This window comes from Camelus ferus, chromosome 13 (assembly GCF_009834535.1).
Source record: "Camelus ferus isolate YT-003-E chromosome 13, BCGSAC_Cfer_1.0, whole genome shotgun sequence".
Lineage (NCBI taxonomy): Eukaryota > Metazoa > Chordata > Mammalia > Artiodactyla > Camelidae > Camelus > Camelus ferus.
The window spans coordinates 10,431,644-10,450,240 of NC_045708.1; the positions used below are offsets into that span (position 1 = coordinate 10,431,644).

General features: G+C 51.2%; 1 protein-coding gene across 1 annotated transcript; it reads left to right on the plus strand.

Moving 5' to 3' along the window:
* Positions 1–3,663: 3,663 nt before the first annotated feature.
* Positions 3,664–9,888, plus strand: CTRC (chymotrypsin C). The gene is made up of 8 exons (XM_006188235.2): positions 3,664–3,794; positions 5,004–5,095; positions 5,193–5,290; positions 6,171–6,296; positions 7,143–7,279; positions 8,088–8,233; positions 9,126–9,281; positions 9,812–9,888. Exons 1-8 carry the CDS (start codon positions 3,755–3,757, stop codon positions 9,824–9,826), a joined length of 810 nt encoding a protein of 269 aa, XP_006188297.1. The 5' UTR covers positions 3,664–3,754; the 3' UTR covers positions 9,827–9,888.
* Positions 9,889–18,597: the final 8,709 nt, after the last annotated feature.

Genomic DNA, 18,597 nt, shown 5'->3' on the forward strand with positions numbered 1-18,597 from the left:
TGCCCAGCTGCTCACAGTGAGAACGGTTTTCCCCCTGGCTACCCCAGGGCACAGCTAAAGGCATCTCTAGGGCCCATAAAAGGTGTTCACGATGATCACAGAACACTCCCCAAAGTCTCTGTCAGCCCTTTAGTTGTACACAACCTGACATGAGGAGGGACCACAGCCAGGGCCCAGCTGTCTGTCCATACGGTGGGCACAGCGTGCCTGGAGCCCGCGATACCTTGAAGGCCCACAAAAATGTTCTGTTTTTTTTTTTTAATCACCAGGGAAAAAAACAAATAGAATCCAAACTGGATTATATTAGTCTCTATACCCATGAAGTCTTAAAACATAATTTTCAATATTTTTGAATGAAGGAAAGGCCCCCGAACTGTAAGAGGGCCCAGTGATGGTCCAGACTCAGTGACAGCTCACATGAGAACCAGGTGACAACAACAACAATCATAGTAACAACCAACACTTACAGGGAGCTTGCTGTATGCCAGGCACTCCTCACAATAGCCCTAGGAGGCAGGTGCCGTTTTTTTTAACCTCCATTTTATAGATGAGGGTGTAGAAGCCCAGAGAGGTTGAGTCACTAGCACAAGGTCACACAGCTAGGAAACAATGACAAAGCACTCAACATCCTGTCTTCAGCATCCGAAGCAGAAGAAGGCGACCTCAGTTTTCTCCAAGTACAATTATTGGTGCTGCCTTACGTAAAGGACCCCAGCTGGTAAATGTCTCAAAACAAGGAATTTCCCCTAAAAGCTGATGCCATCTGTACCTTCCAGAGCAGCCAGCAACCTCCTTCTCCAAAAAAGGTCAGTTTCTCTGGGAATATTCCAAAAATGAAAAACAATGACTCTTTATCTCCACCTGTGTGCCTGTGCATTTGTGGCTATTTCTATATTTGGGTGCATATTTGAGTGTGTGGATCATGGCTCTGCAGCTGACTGCGTACAACGGAATGCCTTCTGTGTGTGACACTGATGTGTGCACACCGGAGGATACAGAGGCCCGTGTGTGTGTATGTGTCCCTGTACACCTGTGTATCCAATTAATCACTTTCCCAAGTTGTTCAAGAGAAACTGAGGCCCAAAGAGGTTGCCCAAGTTCTGGGGTCCAGCAAGTCACTGACTGAGACAGAAATCAGTTGTCTTGTCTCTTGCCTCTCAAACCCTGCCAACCCCCAAGATCCCCCCTAGCTCAGCCCCAATCTCTTTATGATGTTAGTCCCCAGCCAGGGTGACCCTTTGCAGAGTCTGGTGACCAATAGCTCTGCATCTGAGGCGTGGTGGGCAGCAGCCACTGTCCAATCTCTAGAACGCAACAGAAAGTTCCCTGAGATCCCCCAGACGCCCCAGGTCTGGGGCCTGAGGTCATCACAGCAGGGCAGGACCCCCCCCACTCCCTCACACTCGCTGTCTCTCTGTTGCTGTTTGTTTAATCAAAACATTACTAATTTTTATGCGTGCAAAGTAACACATGCTTATTTTTAAAAAGGATGTGAACTGTAAAAACGTGTGATTTGGAGTCCTCCTCCGCCCCCCATCACCACCGTGACTGGCAGCGTGCAGAGCGTTCTGGATTTCTTTATTGGGAAATAATTCCTAAGGTGACCAGTAGGCTCAGCTCAGAGAACAACTTCTGAGGAGAGGAGAGGAGAGGAGAGGAGAGGAGAGGAGAGGAGAGGAGAGGAGAGGAGGAGGAGGAGGAGGAGGAGAAGTCAGGCCTCGGGCCAAACAGGATACATCAGACGCTCCCCAAAACTGCCGGGCACTCGGTGGAACCTCTGGGCACACACCACAAACCCAGATCCGCACTCGACCTTGACATCCACGTCATGGAATCTTAGGACTGAAAGGAGCCTGAGAGTCCAGCTGGCCCTACCCGCCCATTTTAAAGACAGGAGACTGAGGGTCCTGCAGGGAGACAACTGACCTGGCTCCACATAGGAATTTGGCCAACCAAGCACCTTCCAGGGTGTGCCTGGGCCTCAGCCTTTGTCCACAGCTTGGGGAGGAGGTGCTGAAGGGCAGAGGGTACCTCAAGATTAGAAAATATTAGTTGAATGAGGGGAAAAGACAAAGTCAGGAAGCCAATAAAGAGCTACAAAGGCAGAGAAGGAAGCAATTTGACTTCAAATCCTGGTTCTGTTGTGGCCCATCTGTCCTGACCCTTGGAGTCTCAGCTCCATCTTCCGCTGGAGTGTGTGTGTGTGTGTGTGTGTGGGTATGGGGGTGTGTGTGTGTGTGGTCTTTATCAGGTGAATATCTGTGCCCTCCGCACAAAGTCAGGGACTGTGCTGTCTTGTATCCCTGGACCCAGCACAGGCCTGGCATGTGTAGTTGTTCAAGAAGAATTTTGGATGGAACAAATATGCCAGTCACTGTGCTTAACACAAGGAACTGGCAGTGATAAACACGGCTGCTGCCCTCAAGGGACTTAGTCTATTTTAAGATGACATTTTGCTTTTAAGAGATCGTCACTTATTTACCAAACAGAAACAGGCTCACAGACATAGAGAACAAACTTATGGTTGCCGGGCAGGAAGGAGGTGGGAAGGGATAAATTGGGAGTTCGAGACTTGCAGATACTAACTACTATATACAAAGTAAATAAACAACAAGTTTCTTCTGTAGAGCATGGGAAACTATATGCAATACCTTGTAGTAACCTATGATGAGAAAGAATATGAAAAGGAATATATGTACATATATGTATGACTGCAGCGTTATGCTGCACACCGGAAATGACACAACATGGCAAACTGAGTATACTTCAGTTAAAAAGAAGGCAAATTAAAAAACATCTTTTTTTGTGGGGGAGGTAATTAGGTTTATATATTTACTTGTTTTCTTAATAGAGGTACCAGGGATGGAACCCAGGACCTCGTGCCTGCCAGCTAGGCATGCACTCCACCACTGAGCTATACCCTCCCCCAAGAAGGTAAATTTTAAAAAAGACATTATCATAGAATCAGTTGGGTTTATTATTGCCGTGTAAAAAGCTATCACTAAACTTAGTGATTTCAAGCAATCGCTTAGTATTCTCTCTCCTAGTTCTGGGGGTTGCCTGGGCTCAGCTGGGTGGCTCTTGCTTAGCAGTTCTCGTGCTGCTTCAGTGGGATGGCAGCTGGGGTGGCGTCATCTGAAGGTTCCCCAGGCCCCCTCACACGGCTGGCAGGAGATACGGCTGGGTGGCTGGGAGCTCAGCTTGGCGTGGACCAGACTGTGCTCCTGACCTCTCCACACGGCTTGGTTTTCTCACAGCAGAGACTGGGTTCCCGGGGACAGCGGCCCAAGAGCAAGATTTATTAGAGAGAGAAAGTGGAAGCTTCCAGTCCTGTGTGCCCTGGCGGAATCAGCTTTGTCATCTTTGATGAGGGGACAAGAGTGTCTACTTCATGCCATTGGGAGAAATTAAGTGAATGCAAGAAGATTTAAGCATAGCACCTGGCACATATTAGATGCTCAATAAACAACAACTAAAAAGAATGAGTCAGGCCAAGCAGAGTGGCAGGGACCCCCAAACCTGCAAACCTCAGGGTTTGCTCTATCTCAGGATAATTGGGAATTCCAGGCCTCCAAGCCAGCCCCATCTCCTGCCTAGATTAAACAGTAACCACCCAAGGTCAGGGAAAGGGCCTTGGCAGAACAGGTTTCTTCCAAGGGGTGTCTCAGCCTTGACAAGGTGGGCCCACCCCACTCCTGCCTATAAGTGCGCCCCTGGCCACCTTGACAGCCACTCAGTCCTGAGCACTCACAGCATGTTGGGCATCACATTCCTTGCCGCGCTCCTGGCCTATGGTAAGCTGTGGGTCAAGGTAAGCTGTGGGTCGGGGACTAGCTGCAGCCAGCAGCTGGCCTCCTGGGGACAAGGACAGGGCAGGGGACCCCTGCTCTCCAGGACTTTAGGAAAGGAGCTTTGGGATCCAGTGTGGGTTCAGATACTACTGACCAGCTGTGCGTCAGATGAGCTGCTTGCCTGATGGCAGCTCTGCTTCCTTATCTGCAAAAGGGGCCTGATGCTCTGACCTCCCCAGGGTAAGGATTAGCCATGAGGCGGGGAAAGCACAGAGCGAGCCCCAGGACATAGTAGGTGCCTCACCTTGGGTCACCCTGGGGCCTATCTTTCCCAGCATTGGCCTCTCTCTTTTGGGGATTCTTTGCTCCCCCATGTTGGTGGTCTTCTCCCAGACTGGGAATCAAGGAATTTGGCTTGAATGTCACTCACTCTCAGCAGATCTGGACAAGCCACTCATCTCTCTAAAGCTCACTGGCTGTTTTGGCAAATGAGAGCACTTGATTAAGAGTCCTCCAGGTAACAATAACAACAACAGTAATAGTAATGGCCGTTCTTGTTTGCTACATGCCAGGCACTGTGCTAAGCCTTTGACATTCAGGAGCTAATATGAGCCTCACAACAACCTTGAGAGGCAAGGTCTGCCAATGCCTCCGTTTTCCAGATGAGGACCCTGAGGCTCAGGGACGCTCAGTATCTTGCCCGAGACCATACAGCTGGCTAGTGGCAGAGCCAGAATCTGACTCTGGGCCTGTCTCACTGCCCAGCACATGCTCTTGACCGCTCCACCCAGCTCCCCAGCTATGACAGTCTGGAACCCTGTGGATTCAATTCTCATACCCCTCTATGTGCTATGGCCTAAAAGGGGTGAGGATGAAGGACACAGGTGTACCTGGGCCCTCACACACCAGCCAGCCACCTTTGACTTCCCTTCAGTGTGTTAAGCATTCCCTTTGCACCAGGCCTTTTGCTAAGCTGTATACATGCATCATCTAATTCAGCACTCAGGACAAACTTACCAGGTTAGTGCTATTCTTCCCATTTCACAGAAAAGGAAGTTAAGGCCAGAGAACTCAATGTCTTCCCCAAAGTCATACAGTGAAAGCTGAACCCATGTCTGTCCAGCTCCCAAACTTGCGCCCTTTCCACCTGTCTCTTCCCCAAAGCGATGCCAGCCCGGCTCACCTGTGCTTTCCCTCTCCTGTCTCCCCCAGCCTCCAGCTGCGGGGTCCCCCGCATCCCGCCCAACCTATCAGCCCGAGTGGTGGGAGGAGACAGTGCCATTCCCCACAGCTGGCCCTGGCAGGTAAGTGCGCTGCGGCAGGTGTGGGAGGCAGGGTGGAGAGAGGGGTGGGGAGAGGGTCCCGGGGGCTGACATGTGGCCCTTCCACCTCCTCCTCCAGATCTCCCTCCAGTACCTCAGTAGTGGCACGTGGAAGCACACCTGCGGTGGCACCTTGATCAGCCCCAGTCACGTCCTCACAGCTGCTCACTGCATCAGGTGAACGGGATGGGCGAACGCACAGACAGCCCACCATCACCTGAAGCGGGAACTCACGATGCTTTCACTGAGCACCTGGCATCCACTCCAGGCGCTGAGCTGAATAAGCTACTCATATCCAGTAACTCGGTTGCTCATTTATTCATCCAACAAGTACTTTTTGTGCACCTACTATGTTCCTGGGAACACAGCAGTGAGGACACAATCTGTGCTCCCAGGGAGCTTATATTCTAGTGGAAGGCAGAGCAACAGACCCTTAAATGAGTAAATATATAATGTATTAAGTGGCAATGAAGGAAAATAAGGCAAGAAGAGGATAAAAAGTGTGAGGGCTTCTATTTTAAATGACGTGGTCGGGGGAAGCTCTCTCTGGAAAGGGGATATTTGAGCAAAGACCTGAAGGAACTAAGATAAGAAATCTTTGGTCTGGGGGAAGGGTGTTCCCAGTGAAGGGAACAGCCAATGCAAAGCCCTGGAGGTGGGAGCCTGCTTGGTATGTTTGAGAAATCAGGTGGAAGCCGGTGTGGCAGGAACAGATTGTGAGAGGGGAGAGGAAGAGGCGGTTAGAGGGCAACGCAGGCAAGATCACACAGGCCAGAAGCAATGTGGACTGGTTCATTCCCATAGCAGCCCTGGGAGGGGACTTCCAAAATTATCTCCGCCTTACAGACGAGGGAAGTGAGGCCTGAGCCCAACCACCTAGGAGTCAAAGTGGACTTAACTCCAAGAGCAGGGTCCTTACCCCGTGCCCTGGGAAGGGTCAACAGAGTGAATGCTCCCTTTCCCCAAACCATTCCCGCCGTGGCGGCCACTTCCCTGTCCACCCCCCTGGCCAGTGGAGGCAGGAGGCCACCCTGACCGGTCCCCTTGCTCTGTTCAGCAACACCCTGACCTACCGCGTGGGCCTGGGGAAGAACAACCTGGAGGTGGAAGATGAGGAAGGCTCCGTGTACGTGGATGTGGATACCATCTATGTCCACGAGAACTGGAACTCGTTTCTGATTCGGTGAGTGCCCAGTGGACAGTCTCATGGCCCCTGGGGCAGCGCAGAAGAAGGGTGGGTCTCTGAGACGGAGCTGGAGACTGTCCCTGGACCCCATCCTCACCCCGAACAGCCAACAGATGACGTCTTTGCCCAAAACGGCTAAATGCTAAGTGGAGACAGATACCCCTCCCACCCCCGTCATTGGTCAAGGGTCCTTGGAAAGTACACAGGGAATAAAGACCCCCAGGCCCCTGCAGTATTTTGCCTGAAGTCTCTCAGCCAGAGGATGAGCCAGCACTCACCTTTATTGATGCCTACTGCATGCCTGCAATACACAATTTATATGCCATCTCCTAGTTAAGCCTCACAACAGCCCTAGACAAGGAACCGAGGATCAGAGAGGTTAAGGAATATGTCCCAAGTCACACAGCTCAGTACATACGTGGCAGAACTAGGAATCAAATCAAGTCTCTCTAGGGCTGTTCACTTTTATTCTGGCAACATGAGAACACTGAAAATTGCATCTGCAAGTATCTTTATCATTATCATTTCCAATTTGCTTTAGTTTAATTTCACGCACACCCCTTGGAATACTTTTGTGCTTGTCCCCTCTGTTAAGCCTTTCATGACGTGAAGACACAAGTCGGGGTAGAAGCTACATCTATGGGGCAGGTGATAGTGTTAGAAGGTGGATCATTTGTCCCTAAGCATCTCTGTCTGCCAGTAAGAAGCTGGCGGTCCAGGATGTTTACAGAGGACCCCTGGTCACACTTGGTCTGACTCCCAACTCACAGCCCAGGCTTCTTAGCATTGGCTTGGGGGACCAGAGCCCTCCTGGCCATTCACCACGTCCACTTTGGATTCCAGCAACGACATTGCCCTTATCAAGCTGGCGGAGTCTGTGGAACTGAGTGACACCATCCAGGTGGCATGCCTGCCGGAGGAGGGCTCCTTGCTGCCTCAGGACTACCCCTGCTACGTCACAGGCTGGGGCCGCCTCTGGAGTGAGTACCCGCCCCCGGCAAATCATGAGAGCCTTCCTGGAGGAAGTGGCTCCCACAATAAATACACTGCCCGCATTTGCCCACCAGTTTTCCCTTTGGCCTAAATGTCTTCACATCTTCTTAAACTTTACAGTATTTATTAAGCACATGCCCTGTGGCAGTCACTCTAGCAGGTGTATACAAGGGGTGTTATAAGGATTAAATGGATTAGAATTTGTCAAGGGCTTAGAGCAGGGCCAGACACACACTAAGTGTCATGTGAGTGACTATTAAATAAGTGAAGCTAACCATTGTTGGGTGGGGGATTAGGTCTCCTGGTGTGCCGCATCCCAGATAAATTCCAGCTGAATTAAAAGGTTAAATGCAAAGAAACAAAACTACAGAAAACTTAGAGGAAAATGCAGATCAATACTTGGAAAATGTAGGGGTGGGAAAGACCTTTAAGTGGATGACACCAAGGGCAGAGCGCTGCATGGAAATGCCTGACAGGTAAAAGCCCAGAAGCCAAATGAAAGACAGCTCGACTCAGTGGTTACTCCTTGAGGGTTCTCCACGGGTTGGTTCTGCCTCCAGCCTGCTCTCCCTTCCCCGCCCTTGGAGGGGTCCCTACCCCTAACAGTTTGGGACCATTGGCTCAGGGTCTCGCTTCTCCGTTAAGGGCCTGTATGTGGGTCCCACCAAGTCTAGCCAGAACTCGCCCGGGGCCTGCCCCGGCCCCACCCAGTCCTCTGTTCCCTGAAGGCCTGGGGCTGGACTGGAGCTGGGGCTGCCTGGGCTGACCCCCGGTCACCACCGGCTCTCTTGCCAGCCAATGGCCCCATTGCCGACGAGCTCCAGCAGGGCCTGCAGCCCATAGTGGACCACGACACGTGCAGCCAGAGAGATTGGTGGGGCAGCACGGTGAGGGACACCATGGTGTGCGCCGGGGGTGACGGCGTCATCTCAGCCTGCAACGTGAGTGCCGAGGCGCCGCGCCCCATCCCTCCTGTAGGTGACCGAGCGGACGGGGGCCGTGAGGAGGGCCGAGCAGTGGGAAGCGGGCAGACCCCATAGGAGTCCTCTCCCTGGGGGGGGGGGGGGGTACCTGAGCCCTGGTTGGGCCCAGAAGGCTTAGGAGAAACCTGTCACTGTCCCCCTTCCCCTCCCCCACCAGCACCATGGTGAGAGCTGAAGGTGAGTTGAACGTGAGTCTCTGAGTCCAAGTCCTGGTCCCACCACTTAGCAGCTGTGCAACCTTGGGCAGGCTGTTTGACCTCTCTGAACTTCAGTTTTCCTGTCTATAAAATGAAGCAAGGGTAAGCACAGGGCTGCTGTGAGGACTAAGTGAGTCTAACACACATAGAAGAGACTTCACTGAAGTCTGAGCACAGGTACCTTCAGACCATCAGCCCCACTGGTCCAGGGAGACAGAGGACTCAGGGTCTCTGACACAGAACTGAGAAACATCTAGGACAATCAGGGACTGTCATGTTTTCAAACACACGGCCCTCTCCCTACTCCCTCCTTCCTCACTTTCCTGGGTCTCCAGCTCAGCCCCCAGAACCCTCACCTCTCTGGGCAGCTCAGAATCCTGGGCATGGTGACCTGAACAGCTAGAGGAACCAAGGCACAGAGAGGGTTCTCATCATTCCAAGATCACACAGCAAACCAAGAGCTAGTCTGACACTGCAGGGCATCCCAGAATGAGGCCAAGTCACCCCAAACCACGTCTTCTCTGCCTCCCTCACTACAGACAGGCTGAGGCCAAAACAGGGGGTCCCCAGGCTGAGAAGCCAATCCACATACCCCACCCTGACTGGCCGCAGCTTCCCGAGCCTCCTTCTCACATCTACCTGGTCTGGTGCAGGGGGACTCGGGCGGCCCACTGAACTGCCAGGCCGAGAGCAGCAGCATCTGGGAGGTGCGGGGCATCGTCAGCTTCGGCTCCGGGCTGAGCTGCAACACCCTCAAGAAGCCCACGGTCTTCACCCGTGTGTCCGCCTACATCGACTGGATCAACGAGGTGGGTGTGCTTCCCAGCCCTCCTTCCCGCACCTGCCGACCCCTCACCCTCTCTCACTCTTCCCTCACTTGTTCATTCATCCATCCACTCACTCACTCGTTCAAGAAGTGTTGATTAAGTGCTGACTGTACACAGGTGCCCAGCTGATTGCAGTGAAGGTCATGGGCATTAACTTCCCCACCCCTTCATCCATTAGCTTCATACTTATGTCCCGACCCCAGGCTCCACACTAGTGCTCCCTAGAGTGAAACGTGGCCCCAGGAGAGCAAGGCCCAGCAAAGGAGAGGGGATGACGTGGATGGCCATATAGATCTTAAGGGTGAGGGGACAGAGGGTCACCTGGGCTGGGGGCTTTACCCCAGGAGCAGGATGTGTCCTGAACCCACATGCACAATGGTCTGAAATGATGAGGGGGCCAGACCAGCCTAGCTTGGCAAGGCCCGGGGCTGTCTGCTGTGCCCTCTGTTTCTACCCTCCTGGCAGAAACTTGTGCCTCCCAGAGTACCTCACTCTGTTCTCTGCTCCTCCAGAAAATACAGCTGTGATTCATCCTTGGGAGCCAAGACTGCAAATCCCAGCAACCGCAATAAAGCTCCTTCCCCCTTAAGCCGCCTGCATTCTTGCTTTGCACGCCTCCTGTGGGTTCCGGGCTCCCCAGGCTGCCCTGGTCCACACCAGGGATGCACAGAGCCTCAGCCAGGCTGGTTAGGCCTTGGAGGGAGCTGCTGAGGATGCTGGAGGGGGGCTCCCAGGAAGCCACCTGGTGCCTGAGGGGTTATGAGTTAAGGACATTCCAGACACTCGTCCCTCAACATCTCATAAGATGTTAACCACCAGGCCCTGATCAAATCGCCTTCTTCCTGATCCTGCCTGCACAGGGGATCTGGTGGGTCCTCAGGCTCCACCATCCCCAGCTCCAGGTTGAGAATGAAGTCTCCCCAAAGACAGTCTCCCCAGCCCCGAGAGTCCAGCTAGAGGAGCAAGGCCGCTGGCTGCCCGAGGAAGAGGCTCCCTAGCAGGGCCCACCCAACAGGCAGGGTCCGCCTGGGCTCTCTGAGATGAGAGGTGTTTAATGAGCCTGTCAAGCCAGCCTTGTGCTGTGCACGGTGGGTACAGCGGAAGAGGGGACCCCAGTCCAGCCCTCGGCGGCGGGGAGGGGTGGGTGCAGGTTTGAAGAAAGCATTGGTTTCTGCACATCGTGACAGCGGGTCAGAGGCGGGAAAGCTTGCACTGTGCTAAACAGGCAGGGAAACTGAGACCCTGGAACGGGAAGAGCTGTGCCAGGTCACACAAACAGATGGCCCGCGATGCATGAGCCCAGCACTCAGGGAAGGGCCCTCTACTCCTGAGGCCACCTGGAGGGTGAGTGAGGCCAAAAAAAGAGTCACCCAGTGTCCAGTGAGGTGCAGTCCCAGTGGGAACCCCAACCCCTGACCACAGGGACCCTGGTCCAGGCACCCCGGTCCAGGCACCCCTGAGAATGTGCTGCTCTACAGAGGGAGGGAGGTCACCCCGGCCTCTGAACGCCCCCTAGGAAAGCCACCAACCCCAGCTGCCTCTGGTTGGCCTGTGAGCTGTCCAGTTTCCCTGTCACACTTGGGTTCCTGGAGGTGGGACCATGGTGTACCTCCCACACCGCATGACGCCAAGCTCATTCTCAAAAAAGACTTCATTTACTCAACAAGCAATGGGGCCTGCAAGGTTCCAGCACCAGCTCAGCCCTGGGAATCCAGGGAGGGTCCAGACAAGACCCCTGCTCTGCACGAGACAGACCCATACACAGATCATTGAGTTCCCTAGCATAAGAGTGAAGGTAGGACTACGGTCCAGGAGCATAGGAATGGGACACCTAAACCAGTGTCAGCCAGTGGGAGGAGTCCAGGTTGGCTTCCTAGAGGTGGTGATACCCAAGCTGAGTCTTTAAATTTGAATAGAGGGCACCCAAGTAAAGAAGATTCTGCTGGTTGCTTGACCTTTCATCCCCAGCCACCTCCTTTTATAGCTGTCTCTATATTGGAGATGACAAGTGCCAAATACTTCCTGTCCCCAGGGTCCTTGTAGTTATAATAATGGAGGAATAGCTGACACTTTTTGAACACTTACTCTGTACCATGCGCAGTTCTACAGGTTTCATGAGTATTACCTCACTTAATCCCCAAAACAATCCTAAGAGGTAGGTTGTTATTAACATCAACCTCATCTCACAGATGAGAAAACTAAGGCTAGAGAGGGTTAGTGACTTCCCAAGGTTATTTAACTGGGAGGTGACGGAGCTGGGATCCAGACTCCGGTAATCTGGCTCCAGAGCCCATGCTCTTGACCACCATGCTCTACTGTTCTATGCTGAATATGGATATGGATGTGATGCCTGGAGTGAAGGCAGCCATCTCGTGGCCAAGAGAATTACAGCGATATTAGCTTGGACATCATCAAGTACTAGATCTGATGCCAGCAACTGTTCTCTGAACGTCTAGTGTTGTGGAAAAAATAAACCTGCATTTGTTTTAACTGCCATAGTCAGGTTTTCAGTTACTCACAGCTCAGCACACTCCTAACGGATACCCTGGGGGATAAACATAAGGGCTTGCATTCCCGGCCAAGGGAGGGGCATGAGCAGGCTCACAGTGACTGCTTGGAAGACTCTCCAAGCAGCTGGTGTTGCTAGAGCAGAAGACACGGGGCAGGGATAGGGTGACCAGTAGCCCTGGTACTGAGTAATTTTCCAAGAAGTGGTACTTCCTGTGCTAAAACCCAGACAGTCCCAGGCAAACTGGGATGGTGGGTCACCCTAACAGAGAGGGGCAAGAGATATGGCCAGAGAGTAAAAAAGAGTCTTCGTGGAAGGACTTGTAGCCATGGTAGGGAATTGTTGGAACTTTATTCTGAGGGCAATAGAGAGCTGTAGAAATGTCTTAGAGAAGTGATCTCGGTGGTCAGATGTTCACACTCAAGCATTCATCTGACATCTAGACGGAGCATGCTTTGGAGCAGGCCAGGGTAGAGGCAGGGAGGCCAGCTGTGTGGTTGCTGGAATATTCTAGGCCATAATGAATATGGCCCCAACCAACAAGCTATAGATGGAGAGGAGAGAAGGGTCCAGTAATAATTCAGCAATTATTGAAGTTGCACACGTGGAGTATTGAACACAGCCCTCCCAGTCCCAAATCTATATAGACTTTTGGGAATGTGATTGGATTATCAAAACTACTTTTTATTAGTTAATAAATGATGAAACATAAGCCACAGTTCTGTTTGTTCAACAAGAGTGTAAAATTCTCAGATTCAGTGACAAGATCTGCTGTTATGTCCAAGAGTCAATGCTGACCTGGTAGACAGAAGGATAGCCCTCCAAAGATGTTCACGCCCTAATCCCCAGAACCTGTGAATGCATCCCCTTACTGCGGCAAAAGGGATTTTGCAGATTTCAGGATCTTAGGATGGGGTGATAAGCCTGGATTATCCTGGTGGGCTCTGTGTAATCACAAGTGTCCTTATAAGAGGGAGACAGGGGGATTACTCGGAAGGAGAGGTGAGGATGGAAGCAGGGGGTCAGAGTCACAGGGAGGTTTGAAGATGTTATGCTGCTGGATTTGTCAATGGAGGAGGAAGGGGCCACAAGCCAAGGAATGTAGGTGGCCTCTAGAAGCTGCAAAGGGCAAGGGGAGGGTTCTCCCCTAGAGCCTCCAGGAAGAACCAGCCCTGCTTTAGCCCAGTGACACTGACTGTGGGCCTCTGACCCCCAGAGCTGTAAGAGAATAAATTTCTAAGTTTCAAGCACTGCATTTGTGATCATTTGTGATCATTTGTTAAAGCAGCAATAGGAAATAAGTACACCATCCCTCCTCCCTTCTGGCAAAATCTAAAGTACACTGTTGGGGGTGTCAGGGAGAAGCAAGGGAGGGGTCAGGAAGGAGCCCCTGGGATCTGGCTGAGGTGACAGCAAGGATTGATGGACTTTGTCCAGGAGGTCACAAACCAGTGGTTGGAAGCCAGGGAGAGTGGGCACTTAGGCACTGACCCTCCATCTCCACCTTCTACCTTGGCAGGGGTTCCCCTGGCCTAGGGGGCTGAGAGCCACGTACGCCAATGACTACTGGAGCGCCATTGTTTGTTTAATGCAGTTGCCATGGCTGGTGTGTACTGAGCACTTGGTAATCTGTGTGCCAGGCACCATCCAGGGGCCTCACATCCACAATCTCATTTAATAACCACAAACCTGATTATCCCCCTTTACAGATGAGGAAACCGAGGCTCAGAGGGGTTTAAAAACTTGCCCAAGTTGATACATATCTCTGAGTTCTTCTACAGGAACTAAGCCCCCACCCCACTCAGGTGGAGGATGGTAACTCCAGACTGAACACAAGCACATGGACCCAGTGGTTGGAACCAGAAGGCTGATGACTGAGATTCCTGAAACACCACCCTGTTGCCTCACCGCTCACTACCCTCCATTACACAACCAGCAGCCCTCCCTGCAAATTTTTTAAATTATTTATTTTAATGGAGGTACTGGGGATTGAACTCAGGACCTCGTGCTGCTAAACATGTGCTTGACCACTGAGCTATCCCCTTCAATCTCCCCATAAATTTTGCCTATAAAAAGTCTTCCTGAAAACCCTCCGAGAATTTGGGCTTTTTAAGAATGAGCCACCCATTCTCCTTGCTTGGCCCTGCAATAAGCCTTTCTCTGCTCAAAAAAAAAAAAAAAAAAAAAAAAAAAGCAAAACAAAACTCACGCAAGATCGCACAGCTAGCAACAGGGCACCAGGACTTAAACCCAGGTAGTCTGGCTCCAGAGACTGTGTGACTGCCTACTGAGTTATTCTGCCATTAATCCCCAAATCTCAAGGACCCCCTACACACTGATTCCTCTAGTGGTCCTGCCAGGGAGGGGAGGAAACTGTAGGTGTGCTGACAAGCCTGAGTGAAGCTGGCAACAAGCCCACGTGGACAGAAACCTGAGAGGAGAATTATTACACTCACAAAGCTTTCCCCCACTGTATCAGCTACTCTGGGGTAATTAATAACGCTGCTTTACAACCAGCCACAAGCCCTCAGTGGCATCCAGTGACAGGTATTTACTGCTCATACTCCTGGGTGTGAGTCACTCACATGTCTAGGGATCAGCTGAGGGTGGGCTGACCAAGACTGGGTCTGGCCGGGGCAGCTCAGCTCCACACAGCTCTCATCCTCCTCCCAGGAGGCCCTGGCAAAGGTACATGGCAAAAGCCATGGCTACAGGGAGAGGGGAAGAATCAGAACCATGCTGGCCATCAGCCACACCCACACATTATCTCGGACACAAATTAATAGCATAAATTATGGTAGGGCAGAAGGGAGGGCACTCACTGGGCTGGAGCTCTGAACTCTGCCACTCACAGGCGATGACAGTGGCTGTGTCACCTGACCTCTCAAAGCCTCAGTTTCCTCTTCTGTAAAATGGGCATCTTCCCCCTACTTTGGGAGCCAGTGAAATAGCAGAGGCTTGTGATAGGAGGCGTCATTACTACTACCGACCTCACACCCTGGATTCCTATTAGCAAATCTTCTCTCTCTTTTTCACTCCTTAAGAGAGGGAGCTTCATTCCCAGCAGGCCCTGGGGGCCAGTTCCCTGAAGCTCACTCTCATCAGGTGGGTGATGAGACCCTGCAAAGGTTCACGTGGTGATGGGCCAGGGGGCATGTAATGGCAGAGAATAAACACAGAGCATCTTCCCAAAGCATCAATTTTCTACGAAGATGATGTGGGAAGAAAAACAATGTACATTAAAATAAACTCAGCTATGCTATGATATAAGCTGAGAAATTCCGATCAAGCTTTCCAGATAAAGAATGAGACTTCTGAGACACTTTGCTGCTGTGGTGACTGCTGCACGGTGGACCTCAGATCATTGCTCTACCACAACCCAGAGCCTGCAAACCAAATCTGTTTGTAAATAAAGTTTTACTGGAACACAGCTATGCCCACACAGCTGTGTTTGCACGGCAACAGCAGAGTGGAGTAGTTGCGAGAGAGACCGTATGGCCCACAAGCCAAAATCATTTACTATCTGGTCCTTCTTAGAAATAGTTTGCCAACCCCTGATCTCCTACAATTCCTTGATGGAAAAGTCTGAAGAACTCTGTGCTATTCTGATGGCTGAGGCAGGCTGATGTAAGAATTTAAGAGTGAACATTTTATTGCACATTGACGATTCTCAGTGTTTTAAATGAATAAGCATTCATTTAATCCTAACAACAATCCTCAGACATAGACGGGATTGTTACTATTCTATTCGATAGGTGAAAAAATTGAGGAAAAGGGATGAGACTTGCCCTAGCCCAGTTCTTCTCAAATTTTAACAAACAGAAGAATCACCTGGGTATCTTGTTAAACTGCAGGTGCTGAATCAGTAATTCTGGGCGGGAGATTCTTCGTTTCTAACCAGATCCTAGGCTATGCTGGTCTAGACCACTCTGTGAGTAGCAAGGATCCAAACCACTGAGTTAAGACCCAAAGCACAGGGTGTAAACCCCAGCCTCTAACCACTGAGCATTCTTTCGAATTGAGTCATAAGCCCTGTGAGAAATTGGCGTCTGTATCTCCCTGTCCCCGCTGAGACCTCAAGGACCCAGCCCAGTTTAGAACTTTACAGATTACCTTGTCCCACAGCATATACGTGGGGAACTGAGCCCCAGAGGGGGAAGCGGGCTGTACCCGCTCTGCCAGACTCCATTGCCTCTTCACAAGCCTGGATTTGTATTTGGGCCCCATCCTCCCCCCACACCTCCACCTGGAGCCTCCTGCCCAGGTCTAGGATGAGATTTGTGCTCCAGGCCTGACCAGTCCACACTTGCATCCCCTCCCTGCCACAACAATTTGTCCAGGGATGGGCATGCGACCAGAGGCAGGTCCAATCAGGGAGAGTTGCAGGACTTCTATGGGAGCTACCCAGAGGCTCCCCCTCATTCCCTGCTGGGTTTGAGGGTGAGGGGTGTGAGGCCACAACAGCAAAATGGGGTGCAGGGGAAGGAGGGATAGTTTTGCTCCCCAGGTTACACTTGGCAATGTGTAGAGACATTTCTGGTTGTCACAATCTGGGGGAGAAGGGAAGAGACTACTAGCTTCTAGTCAGTGGGGACCAGGATTGCTGCTAAACAAACTACATACACAGAACAGCTCTCCAATGATACCACAGTTGAGGAACCCTGGGCCAGAGATTCTGTAGCTCTCTTGGCCCCATGGGACAACCTGGAGCTTCAACAGGCCACTTAATGAAGCCCCAGAGTGGAATCTCACAGTGGAAAGATGAGCCACAGGATGGAGAGAAGCTGAGTCCTGGGGACATTGCCAGAGCCCTGGATCCAGCTGTGCCTGAAGCTAACCCTGCTCCTTGACTTCTCCATCTCGTGTCCCAGTGAATGACCCTTTGCCTTAAGCCTGTTTGATGAAGTTTTCTGTCACCTTCAAACCCTCCCAGCAATGTGGTAAAACAGACTGAGCACCTATCCCTGTCTCTATTTTGTAGATGGGCAGCCCCAGACCAGAGAGCTTGTGTGACTTGCCCAAGGTCACACGGCAAGGTCACATGGTGTGGGGCCTGCACCAAACTGGTATTTGTTCAGCGTCCTCATACAGGAAAAACCTTATTTTTATAGTAAAACAAACACAGATACATGGGGCCGAATGGCATATTCACATTAAGTCAAGATAAAATAGGAGACTTCAGAAACAGTTTGTTGTTGTGGTGACCACTACAGACTATAAACAAGAGTCCAGACTGTTAGAGGAGTTAGGGAGACATTTGGAACTAGAAACCCCGGAGCTCTGACATCAAGCAGACGGGATTCTGCACCCCAGCCTCCTTCCCCTTCCTCAGGATCCCTGGGCAACTGCAGCATTTTTTCACACACATTTCCTCGCCGATATGACAATCCTGTGTGCAGGCCTGGATTCTTATCTAAGAAACTCAGGCCTAGACGATAAGGGACTTGCCCAGCTATAAAGCTTAGAGCTGATTCAGTGAGGACCTGAGCTCAGGTCCTAACAGTTGAAGCCCACTTTCTCCTCTGTTTTTCTGGCTGAGCAAAAGGTCTACTCTGGTCACAGAGCAGGGCTGTTTCACTGGGGCCTGGCCTGCCCGGCACTGTGCTCTGACCACAAGCAATGAGAGTGAAATTTTAAGGAAAAGTAAGAACTTCCATCAGGAACCCTTGCTTGTTTTCTCCACCCTTCCCCACATTCAAAAACACAAGGGGCTTACTGCAGTACTAGGTGGACATTCAGAATGCCATCTCCAACAGCATCAAGTAAAGGGGCTTAGAAATCAGACCCACCTATATTGGAATTCCCATTCTGCCACCAAGAAGCTGTGTGTTCTTGGGCAAGTCGCTTTACCTCTCTGAACCTCAGCTTCTTCATTTGAAATAAGAGACCCTCTTGCAAGATTGTATAAGGCTTAGATTAGGTAAGACATGTGAGTGCGTCTATCTGTGTTTGGTGAGTGTCAGCCTCCCTTTCTAAGAGGTTCCTGCTTTGACTTCGTTTGGAAAACATAGTTACTGGAGAAGTGCAAACTGCCATTGTCTGAGGAGGAGACAATAAATCCATCTTGATCCACCCCGACAAAGCCCTCCTCAGTCAACACTCTCTCCTCCTCATCGCTGGGGCTGCCGAACTCCAATCGTACAGGCCTGTTTTGTGCTTCTCCTGTGTAAGCATGTTTCGGGTTTTTCAAAGCCTGCACATCGTTACAAAACAAACTGGGCACATGTTTCTCTCACTGTTTCACAGATAGGCAAGCCCCGGGTCTAGAGACTTCCAGGGCTTGTCCAGGGTCATGCGGCAAGGCATGGCATGGTCTAGAACAAGCTTCTTCAACCTCGAGACCATTGACATTCAGGGTGGGCCGTGCTGTGCCTTGGAGGATGTTTAGCAGCATCTCTAGTCTGTACGCACTAGATGCCAGCAGTGCCCCATCCCCAGCCTTGACAACAAAAGACGTCTCTGGACAGTGCCCAGTGTCCCCTTGGTGGGCAACAGCAGCCCCATTGAGAACCGCTGGCCTAGAATGCTGTTTGCTCTGCATGCAAACCTAATCTTTCCTGTGAAAACACAATTCCAAGGACCAAAAAACAATATTTTTCTTCTTCCCCTAACACATAGTATAATCTCTTAAAAGCAGATGGAACTCATATTTCAATATCCACCTTTGGCATCTTTTTCAAAATATTTCCAGGGTGACAGGTGGGAGAAATGGAAAAAAAAATATTTGGACACAAGTCGTTTTTCCATTGGGCTTTGAGAAAATCTCCATCTTGCATATTCCTAGTATAT